Raw genomic sequence first — 12,169 nt, 5'->3', positions numbered from 1 at the left:
GAAGTTATCCTGCCACAACCTCATTCACAGTGAAAGTAATCACATGCCAGCATCAAAAGGAGAGTAAATTCTCAATCTGAGACACAATTTCAGTTCACCCACTTGTACATGGCTGGAGAGAGTTAAATACTTGGCTGTTGTGCAAAGCATGCAGACTGCCATGAACTTTAATTTCCTTGGATCCTGAGTAAATGCTGTTTTGTATAATTACTTCAGTCAAGCTGAATTTTCCCTTCCTTTTAAAGATGTCTTGAAGATCAAAATGTAATTAAATTCTCAGTAGTTTTTTTTTCTGGAGCTGGAATCATATGAAAAGTGATTGCAGCACCAGTAGAACATATCAGAAAAAATCATTGCTTTTCCTTATGATAATATAACATTAAACTTAACTTTGAAGTTCATTGTAATGTATTTCCCATAATATTTAAAATTTGGACAATTATTAATGGTAATATAGCCTGTCGATTACTTAGTATTTTTGTACAAAATTCTTTTACAAACGTAGTACTGGGATCAACCCTTAGTTTCAGGCAGGTGGGAGAAGTTTTTTTGCTTGGTAGCACTCCAATTCATTCAGTTGGCAGTTTGTAGGTACAAACAGCAAATTTAGATATGTGGCAATGTATTCTGTACAGTACTGAACACAGAGCAGTATAGCACATGAACAGGTCCTTCAGCCCACAAAAACTAAAATTAACCTTAAAACTAATCCCTCCTACCTACACAATGTCCATATTCCTCCATCTTCCTCACGTTTTTGTGCCTACCTAAATGTCTGTTAAAAGCCTCTAATGTACTTACCTCTACCACCATACCAGGCAGTGCATTCCAGGCATCCACGACTCTCTGAGGAAAATACTTAACCCTCACATCCCCTTTGAACCTACACGCTCTCACTCTCAATGCATGCCCTCTGGTATTAGACATTTCTACCCTGGAAAAAAGATACTCCCTGTCTCCTCTACCTCTGCCTCTCATTACCTTATAAACCTCTATCAGATCTTTCCTCAGCCTCTATCATTCCAAAGAAAACAGCCCAAGTTTGTCCATCCTCTCATGATAGCACATGTTGGCTGAACCAGGAGGCATCCTGCTAAACTTCTTCTGCACCCTCTCCAAAGGGCCAGCATCCTTCCTATAGTGGGGTGACCGTATGCAATACTCCAGATGTGGCCTAACCAGAGTTTTGTAAAGTTCCAACATAACCTCCTGAATTTTAAACTCAAGGCCTTGACTAATAAAAACAAGCATTCCATGAGCTTTCTTAACCACGCTATCAACCTGTGTAGCCTCTTCAATGGAGTTACGAACTTGGACCCCAAGATCTCTCTGCTTAGTAACACTGTTAAGGGTCTTGCCCTTAATAGTGTACTGTCTCCCTGCATTTGTCCTACCAAGGTGCAACACCTCTTATTTATCAGAGGTGCATCTGCCATTTCTCTATCAAGATCTGCAACTGATCTATATCACGCTGTATTATTTGCTAGTCTTTTCCACTATCCACAGCTCCAGGAATCTTGTTATCATGCACAAACTTACCAACCACCCATCTACATTTTCATCCAGGTCACTTATATACATCACAATCAGCAGAGGGCACAGCACAGATCCATGTGGAATGCCACTAACTACAGACATCCAGCTCGAATAAGTCCCTTCAACCACTACCCTCTGTCTTCTATGTGCAAACCAGTTCTTAATCCAAACAGGCAATTCACTATAGACCTCATGTAACTTATCTTCTGGATTAGCCTCCCATGAAGGACTTTGTCAAATTGGAGGACTGATGCACTGTTGCAGGAGCCAACTTATTGATAAGGCAGAGAGCCAAGTTCTAGTTTGCCTTCCCAAGAGAATGAACAGAGAAATTGCCTCGATTTCCTGGTCAACATTTACCCACTCACCCAGTATCATTAAGGTTGGGGCAGATCAAGGTAGTGGTATATTGGAGCTTGTAGGAGAATGGGAGTGTCCTGGATTGCCGTATCATCAGAAAATATCTCCACTTTGGGACTCTCCAATGGAGTAAGAATTTCTGGCTAGATTCATTCAGAGTATTGTACGGGTATAAGAAGGAGTTGGTGGGCAGGGTAAGGACAATTAAGTATTTTTGCACGATGGAATACTGAATGATGTGTGAAGTCTCAGTTTGGAAACTAATGAGGATTTACTAATGAGGACAGTTTCAGCTGCATCCATCATTAAGAATCCTCAAGAATAATAGGATACAATAGGGTCTTTTAAGAGACTTTTAAATACATACACGGAGCTCAGAAAAATAGAATGCTATGTGGTAGGGAAATTCTAGGCAGTTTCTAGATTAAGTTACATGGTGTGCACAACATTGTGGGCCGAAGGGCCTGTAATGTGCAGTAGATTTCTATGTTTCTAATAAGTTTCTGCTGGTAACTGTTTATTTGCCACATTTGGAAAGGAAGCTGAAATGAAAGGGAACCATTCATTTGTTCTGGTTGACATTGAGACTAGGAAGAAAAACAGAGGAAGATGTGCTAAAAGACAATTAGCCAGCAAAGAGCAAAATTGAAAAGTAGAAGCTTGATATTGTTGCTTCTTTGATATTTTGAGGCACCATCACTGGAACAGAATTGAGCTGAACCTTATTGGATAGGCTGCACCTGACAGGGTCCTAACAGAAAGGATAAACCATCTCAGTAAGGAACAATGGTAAAAATAATTATTTGGAGATTAAAATAAAAATATAATTAGAATTCAGCTCACAAGCAAAAGGTGAAGATGATACTAAAGTAGCCAAGGAAAATACAGCAGCAATCACAAATTTAAAAAAAAACTATTAAATTCAACAACATGAGGAAGATAATGTAAAGGCAGAATGATAGGTCAGGGCTTCATCCTAAACTACAGAACAATGAAATAAACAGTGAGTCGGAGGCTCAAGTATCTCTGAAAGCTTATAACCTCATGATTATTAGAAAACAGGACTGGAGGTAGTTCATCATTGGGATATATATATTCTGCATCAATAGCAAACATAGGGCAACTTAAAGAAAAAAATGTGTTAGTTTTACTGTTGAAAAATATTCTTGCTGATGATGGGAAGGAGGGAGATAGGAAGAAGGTCAGGGAAAATATTAACAACTATTATGGTTAGAATTGCAGAGATTTGACATTGTAGTAAAGGCAGAAAACTGGAAATTCTGCACAGTTCAGACAGCATCAATGGCGAGAAATAGTTACTATCCCAGGTCAATGAAATTTCAATTTAGAAAATGTTATGGATGTTATTGAATTCAAGGGCAAAGGAAAGGAGAGGGGAGAAAATCACATTGATAAATAGAGTTATACAACACAGAAATATGACCTTCATCCCAACTCATCCATGCTGGCCAAGTTGTTGTCTTCATCTAGTCCCATTTTCCTGTGTTTTGCCCAAAATCTTCTAAACCTTTTCTATCCATGTACCTGTACAAATGTCTTTAACTATTTTAATTATACCTGCCTCTACCACTTCATCTGGCAGCTTGTTCATACTTCATACTGGCCACCCTCATATTGTAGCCTGACTTGGAAGAAAGGTCCGGACTTAAAACCAGAGTGATGGTTGTCCAAAAGCTTGGTGACAGGTTAAACAAAGTAGCAGTCAGTATCCATGAGTAGGTAAAACTAAACTGAATATAAAACACAGAACAGGCCCTTTAGTCTACAGTGTCTGTGCTGATCTGGAAAGAAATCCAAACTAATCCATTTGTCTGCACCTGGTCTGTATCCCTCCATTCCTCACTTGTTCTGTCTAAATGCCTCTTAAATGTTGCTACTGCAAAGGCTTCCACATGTCTCTTGGCCACCTGTTCCAACCTACCTCTCTCTGAGTAAAGAAAACTTTCTATGAAAATCTCTTTTAAACTTTTTTCACTTTTAAAGATCTGCTCTCTATATTTGACATGTACACCCTGTGAAAAACACCCTATCTTCCCTATATATGGTCTGTTATGATCTTATCTACTACTATCAGGTTGTCTCTCAGCCTTTGATGCTCCAGACAGAGAACAATCCAACCTTGTCTAACCTCTCATTGTAGGTAATACTCTTTAATCCTGCTGCGCCTTTTCTGCACCCTTTCGAAAGCCTGCTCATATTTCCTCTAATGCAGTCCAAAATGTCATGTAATACTCCAAATCTTCCCAAACCAACATGTTATACAGCTATAAAGTGATTTATCAACTTTTATATTCAACACCCTTACAGCTGAAGGTGAGAATATTGTGTGCCTTCATTACCATCTCTACTTTCAGGGACATCCAGAATTACACCAAGATCCTGCTACACATCAATACTTCTACGGGTCCTGATTTCTACTGTGTAACTCCCTCTTGCAGTTGATTTCCTGAAGTGTCAAATTGCACACGTGTCATTTCTCTACCCACGTTTCCAAGTGGTTTGTTGTCTGCTGAATCCTTCGACAACCTTTCTCACCCCATCTACAACTCTACAAATTTTTGAGCTATCTTATTTATAATCTCACCTACGTTTTCCTCCAGCAATCATGGACCTCCATTCAGATTAACAGCCCTCTATCACTATCCTTAGTCATCTATGGCAAGACAATTTTGAATCCTGTCTGTCAAATCTCTAAGTGGCCATGGTTTCTTTGTGGCTTAAAGAAATGCTTGCATCGGAGAGTTTAATTTTCTGATAAGTTGATAAGGACAGGAAGCTCAAAAAAGTGAGATAATGAGACAATGAGTTTCTTGAGTAGATTCAAGAAAATTTACTGCATATTATTTTTGATAACTAGTGTGATGCTGAGTCATACTTGATTTGATAATGAGTAATGAACCAAGCATTAGTTAACAGTGATCACAGGGAGTTGAAATTCATAATTAACTTCAAAGAGAGACTCAAAACATTTATTAATATTCAAGGTTCTGGCATTGTGAGCTTTATTGGTGTTGAGCTAGATTAATGACAGCAAACAGGTCAAAATTGATATCTGCTAAAAGAATATCCAAAGCTGTTTGGAAAGAATTTGGTTTACATCAGGACAATGAGGTATAGAAGCTCCATTACTGAATGAAAAAGTTGTGATTGACAGATGACAGAATGTAAAGGAATTGAATATAAAAATGCAAAGGAGAGTGTGGATCCAGGGTATTGGGATAGTCATAAAGAACAGTGAAGGGAAACAAAAAGCATTGAATAATCCGAAAACGACTGTGAGAAATCTCCTAGCAATATCAAGATTAATATCAAGATATTATATAAAATAATATTTTATTAACATGATTTAATAGTGAAATAGTAGCCCAGGATAATATGGACCTTTAAAAAGAAAGATGCAGGTAATATTACCAATGATAATAAAGAAATGAGATGTTTGTTTGATGATTGCTAGTGTCAGTTTTCACGATGGATGAAGGGCTAATATATTTGACACCCCAGAGAAATTAAAAATGAAGTTAAAAATGGCAGTCAATAAAATTAAAAAGAGAACAGTAGTAGAGAAATGATTATGTAATACACTGGAGAATCCTTGAGACATAATGGTTTCTATTTCTTTTTTTTTAAGTCAATAGTTAAAGAAATTGCTGATGGTAGCCACGATCTTCTCAATCTCTCAGTTCAGAAACTTTCCTCATTCACTTAGAGAAACACCAATGTATATTAATTATTTAGGTGATTGGGCATGACTTAAAAACAAGAAAACTATTCAACACGTCTGACATTTGTGTAGGGTACTTCTGATCTATCTTGGTCTATTCAATCGAAGTTTAAAGAGATTTCGAGGTTTGTATACACTGATCAGCAATGATTTTGCGTCATGAGCAACAAAACAAAAAGGCTAATGAAATGTTATCATTTATAATTTGAGGCTTAAAATATAAAGATCTTCCTGGAGCTAAATAAAACCTTTGGTTAGGCCACATGTGGAATATTGTCCCTAGTCTTGGGCATCTTACATTACAACCTTGTATAGAAGGCTACAAGGTGGCTTGACTGATTCCTTTAGGATTTTAAATGACCTTGATAGGGTGGAAAGGGAGGACAATTTTTGACTGCTTTGTGAGTCAAGAATAACGAGGCAGAGTATTAAAATCAGGGCCAGGCTATTCAGGAGAGGAATATGGCTCATCTTCATGGAAGAAGTCAATATGAGGATCATTCTCCCATTCTCTCATAGTCAATAATTTTAAAAGTGACTTTTGCTAATCCTAATGAAAAATATGATGCCAAGGTCAATAAGTTGGAAGGGATTGCTCATGATCTAATTGAAAGCCAGAAAAGGTTTGAAGAGCTGAATTGTTTTGCCTGCAAAAATTGTTCTATTAGAGAAAGCTTCATTCATTACATGCACCCCCTATCCCCATCCCTTCTCCTGTATGCTGCTCCTTTATCCCATATTGGCCATCTTCATGGTCGTTCCATTTTCCTAAGATCCTTGAGTCTATGCTGACTGAGTTGTATCCAATCCACCCACCCTTGTCCTTATAGTTCTTTGTGCCAATCACCAATACTGACGCTGCTGAAATCTGATGCCCGATTGTACTTGAAGCAATATAAACTGCTTAAAGCATTTTTATGACATTATAATTATTAAAAATGGGAGATTAATTGAAAGTAACTCTAACCTCTGATTTTATATACTTAAAAACTTCTTTACACAAAGCTGATATATGTTGGTCATAGAAGAAGGAGAACAATTTTGAGGATAATATTGATGAAACAGGGAAAAATCAAAAGGGACATCAGATTGGAGTCATGTGAGGCATCTTCCCATTGTGCACTATGTGTCTGATTTTCAAAAGCTAAGAAGACAGAAAACATCGTCTTTCCTTGGATGGCCCAACCATTTCTTCTAGGCCTGACTATTTTTGCAGATATTGGAAATTTGAATTAAACTATATTGCCGGATGCCAAACAATTGATTTGTCAAAAAGTGTAACTGGACTTTACTATATTGTAAGCATTTCTGGAAAGAACTTCACTTGCTACTCTAAGAAACAAATTTTAGCTGTCAGTAAAAACTAATGAGGATCTATTTGAGCATACTAAGGGGAGGGGGAGTCCTCAAGTTGAAAAAAAGTTAAATTATTCCATGTGCAACTTTAGACTGATTCATCTTAGGGTAAGCTGTTTTTATTTCAAATGCCATGGCCTTAAATTGGTGGAAAATCTACCCTGATCGATCAATACTTCTCTATGTGATTTGCATTGTAAAATTGTAATCCTGAATATGCTTAAAGTGAAAGCAAAGGTTATTTACACAAGCCATTGCCTTGCCATAGCATATGGACGCTATAGTTCCAGAAGCCAGTCACTGAGGTCAATAGACTACAGGAAACATGAAGATGTTGACGGTTTCCATCGCTATGGATACTCCTTATCTCAGACTGGTAAGTGTTTTTGAAATGCAAACCTGCTGTTCAGTACTAACCTTTCTCCAGCGCACTGTGTGTCTGCTGTCAAAGCTATCACTATGAAACTGTGCTTACATTTTCATGAAATTATGTTTATCACCTCGGCACCTGCATGTGCTTTGTTTTGTCTTTCATTTCTTCTAAGAAGCTTAGTTGCAGTAAGTGTGGTACTGTTTATCCTGTTGGTTTTCTTGAGTGGACTTGTTTTCTCACACATACTTTCAGATTCAGATACAAGAGGTTCAACACATGAATTTAGAGAAACTAAAGTGTAAATAATTAATTTGTAAAGTTATTGGTCGAACAGTAGGTTAAACTATTTGGGGTAATCAGCAAATTGGATTTTCAACAGAAATTGAACCTAGTCAAAATTTGTACTGATAAATTAAGAACTTTACCTTAAGAATAATGATGACAGGATTTCTTCTTCAAATATATTTAGAACTGCATTTCACTCTATATTATAACAGACTCATGTGTACAACTAACATGATTCATCAAATTCAATAAAAAAAGCTAGATGACCATAGTTAACAAGAATGGAAGTGCGAAGTAGTTCATATTAATCAGAATAAAGCAATGAACTCAAGCTCTGAGTTCATAAACCAGTACAAAATTCTGTGTTATTTGGATATTTCATCTTTTCAAAATTCAGAACCCGTTTACATAGCCTATGTTCCTGGGGATTTCAGAAATATAGCACACACTGAATACCAATAGTCAGGGGTACCACTTTCAATCCTGTCAAGGACATGTGAGCTAATGTTCTATTTCATTGCTGAGGGGTTGTGGCAGTACAGGGAATGTTTTGTGCAAATTCAAGGTCAAGTTCAAGTTTCTGTTTATTATCATCAGTCTGTACGGATATACACACGAAACAACGTTTCTCCAGACCATAGTGCATCCACAAAACATATATCACACACAACACATAAAACAAAATATTACCATAAATAAATTAATAAAATATAATTCAAGATCCATATAGTGTGCATTTGGGAATGTGAATAGATGCTTAGATCCTCCAAAATATGGTATCACAACAAGACTGTAAACTCAATTGAATTTCATGTGATTCATAAGATAATGGCAGTGTGGATCTGAAATTGATCATGATATAGAATGTACTGTAAATAGGTTGTATTTATTGATACTCAGGACAGAGGTGTTGCATTTATTTTCCCACCCTGTGTGGAACTGAATAGTTTGTCCAGTCATTTTGGAGGTAGCAAGTAGTCAACCTATGGCAGGCTAGTTGGGATAAAGGTGGAAGATTTCCTTCCCTAGGGGGACGTTATTGAACGAAATGGATTTGTACAAATGAAAATTTTAAAATAACTCATATTAAAACTACAATATTTTGTTTTGATTAGTTACTTAACTGTAGTCCAGTTTCACCTTATATTTACAGATCTTTAGGGCAAATCTTTGGGCTAAGATTCTATTATCTGAAACTTGATGAGGTGGGTTTATTTTATTTGGGCTGAAGGAACTGACAGAGATGAACAAAGTGATGAGGGGCATAGACATGGCAGGTAGTGGGAAACATTTGCCCATTGCAGCAGTGTGGAATCTGGGGGTGGGGGGGGGGGCATAGGTTTAGGATAAAAGGAAAAGGTTGAAGTAGACTCTGTGGAAGAATTTTCTTCACCCAGTGGGTGATTGGAATCTGAAGTGCACTTCCTAAGGGAATAGATGGTTGGGCATTTAAGTACTTACATGAGCAATGAATTGCCAAGGCATTGAAAGGTACAGGCTATACTCAGGTAATGAATGAGTTTGTTTTTTTTACAGATGTTCATAAGTTAATTTTATCTATAACTCCAAATATATATAAAAACACACAGCATGGTAGCCATACTTCCATAGTTTAGTAATGAACATCATCAAAGGCACATAAGGTTAATGAGCAGAAATAGAAAAGGAACTAATTATGCAGTTTGTAGGAACAAATGTATGCCCGTTTGACGTTTGAAGTTAATAATATTATGTGAACTGGATTTTATGGATGGGTGTCTTTAGGTTGGGTGTTCATAATCTGGGGATGGCCTGTATTGAGACCTGGGGCCTTGATGATCAACACACACACACACACACACACACACACACACACACACACACACACACCACACACACACACACACACACACATACATAATGCTGCAGGGAGCTGGCAAGTCAGACAGGGGAATAAACAATGGATGTTTTGGGTCAAGACCCTTCATTAGAACTAGAAAGGAAGGGGTCAGAAGCTCAAATAAAAAGGTAAAAAGGTTGGGGAGGGTAAGGTGTACAAGCTGATAATTGATAGGTGAGACCAGGTAATGGGGTAGGTGGGTGGATATTAATTATCTTGACAATCAGCACAGGGAGCCAAAAAGCCTGTTTCTATGGTACTATGAGCAAAATAACTAATATATAACCATAACCTATGTCTAAATTGCCCCTAGTTGTGACTTCCAACTCCAACAGCTGGCTAGTCTGAAATTTCCATTGTTCCATTTAATCAATATGAGATAATCATCCTTCCCTGACTCTTCAGGGAAAGCTAGGAAGTCATGCTCAGTATGCTAACCACAGAACTGTGCACCGAATGTGAGGCAGATTGTGAAGATCGACTGGGATAGTACAGTGTAAGTTTTGTGGTTCTTGGGGGTCTTGGAGTGAACAGCAAATATTGTAGTTCTCAAAGAGTTACAGATAGAGCTGATGGCAAGGCTTAATGCATAAAGTGTCTGGGAAGCACAAGCAAGAAATATCTGTTTCCAACAACAAAAGGATGAGAACTCGAGAACACAGATTTAAGGTATTTGGCAAAGGAGACAGAGGCAACGTGAGGAGAATTTATTTATGCAACTAGTTGTGATCTGGAAGACAGTCTACAAGGTCAGTCGAAATCAAAAGGAATTTAAATAAATGTTTGATGTCTCCAATTTATTTTGGAAAATGATCACTGAGGGGGGGCGGAATGTTTGCATGGACATGGAAATAAGGAACATAGGGTGGGACTAAGTCAAAGAACCAACACAAGCATGGTTGACGGAAAGGTCTCCTTATGTGTTGTATCCTTAGGTCTTGAGGTGGGAGTATACTTGGGGAGGTGAACGTTGAGGAGGTTGATTGGAAGTTGGGTGCCACAGTTGATATCTTGGTGAGGTAGGGGACATGAAGAATAAAATGTATCTCTTGCCTCACTAGCCTCTCAGTTCAGCAATCAGTCATTATCGTATTTCAATCAGTGGATATTACTTTGTCAAAAACTCTGTGCTAAAATAAACAGCAGAGTGCAGTCTAATTTTTAGAGATGTTCTCATCTGATTTAGATTAGTTAACTTTGATTCAGCTGATCCTATAAAATACTGTATTGTATTGTTGGGTGCACTATGCATTTCAATTTTGTTGGGAATCTAATCGTTGCTGGATTTTATGTGGAATATCTTCAGAGTGGTGATCCAATACCATTCCCTTTTAAAATATTAATATTCAGTAAGAGAAAGCAAGAGACAGATCTATTAATGTACCCATAGGATGTGAAAAAATATGTAATACTATTGATCTTACCAACTCCTTTATTGGCTCTCCAATCACCTTGATCAAAATATTATTCTTTTCCCTGCATCAACTCAGGAATTCAAATTATTTAAAACTAAAATTTATAAAGTAGAAAACTGCAGGTCCAAATTGAGATCTCATAATTACACAGTGCAGCAGGTTAGAACGTTCTTCTGAAAGGTAGAAGACTCACTTTATACCCATTTATCTCACAGAGTAATTGTCTCAACGTAAGTGGAGATGGATGTCAGAGATTTTTCTAATGATGGACACAAGCTTGGAATAATCACAGAACATTTTGCTAAAAATCTTTTTTTTTCATTTCAAAAAAAGAACAAAATTGCAGCAAACTTACAGTATATTGGCAGAAGAATAAAGGAGGAGTTGTCACAAGGTCTGAATAGTTTCAACAGTGCAAAACTGGACACTCAGCTCTGGGGAAGATCATGCTCTGAGCCTTGTTTCACTGGATTAATTGTCTGATAACAGGTGCTGCAATGTACCCAGCGTCTTTGAGTTTGAAGGGAACAAGTTTGCATGTTGTTTTTTTTCACTGAGGATGAAAAAGTTATGCCTAAACATGCTGAGGCTTTTTTTTTGCATTGAAACACAAGTTGAGGAGCAGCTTTCTGCAGGCTGATGAAAGGATTCAAAAAAAGAATGGATAGAGATTTATTCCTGACATGTTACACCAAAGACAGTATGTAGAAAGATGGTAATGTTTTCTGGATCTCACAGTTGCCAGCCATTTCATTTCTCCCCACTGCAACACTAACATGTATGTCTTCCTCGACTGCAAAGTGTGGTTAAATGCAAATTTGGGAAATAGCACCTTATGTTCTGCCTGCATATTTCACAACTTTTACAGAAGTTTAATGCTCCAACTTTTTGGATACTCAGGCTTGGTGCTCAAATCAGGATGACCACAGGCAGGAATGACTTCCTATGACGCTCTGTGTTGCATCTCGGTGGAATGAGTCTCTGGCTGAATGTACTCCTGTGCCCAAGCAGTACATTATGTAGTGGATGGGAGACATTGTCCAAGATGGCATGCATCTTTTAAAGTCTACAAAGGCTATAGATGGCCTGAATGCCATTCAGAAGAAGCCCCTCTCATTGTGATCTTCCCAGCCCCAACCCCCCCATCTCTTTTCCCTCTTTCATCCTCTCTGTATATCCATCCTCCTCCACCACTGCCAGCTGCCCTCCCTTGATTCAATGCT

General features: G+C 37.8%; 1 protein-coding gene across 12 annotated transcripts in view; it reads left to right on the top strand.

Moving 5' to 3' along the window:
* The window catches only part of adgrb1a (adhesion G protein-coupled receptor B1a), a 566,941-nt gene that overhangs the window by 202,639 nt on the left and 352,133 nt on the right, over positions 1-12,169 (top strand). For 10 of the 12 annotated variants that reach the window (XM_063058383.1, XM_063058420.1, XM_063058393.1 and 7 more), the window contains exon 3: positions 7,263-7,370. The exons of the other annotated variants lie outside the window; for them this stretch is intronic. In XM_063058383.1, coding sequence (XP_062914453.1) covers positions 7,263-7,370 — 108 coding nt within the window. The remainder of the gene's footprint in view (positions 1-7,262; positions 7,371-12,169) is intronic. 12 annotated transcript variants of the gene reach the window in all.

This window comes from Mobula hypostoma, chromosome 1 (assembly GCF_963921235.1).
Source record: "Mobula hypostoma chromosome 1, sMobHyp1.1, whole genome shotgun sequence".
In the NCBI taxonomy this organism is placed as follows: domain Eukaryota; kingdom Metazoa; phylum Chordata; class Chondrichthyes; order Myliobatiformes; family Myliobatidae; genus Mobula; species Mobula hypostoma.
Note: the sequence above shows the minus strand (reverse complement) of the source record. Positions and strands in the feature narration are given on the sequence as shown.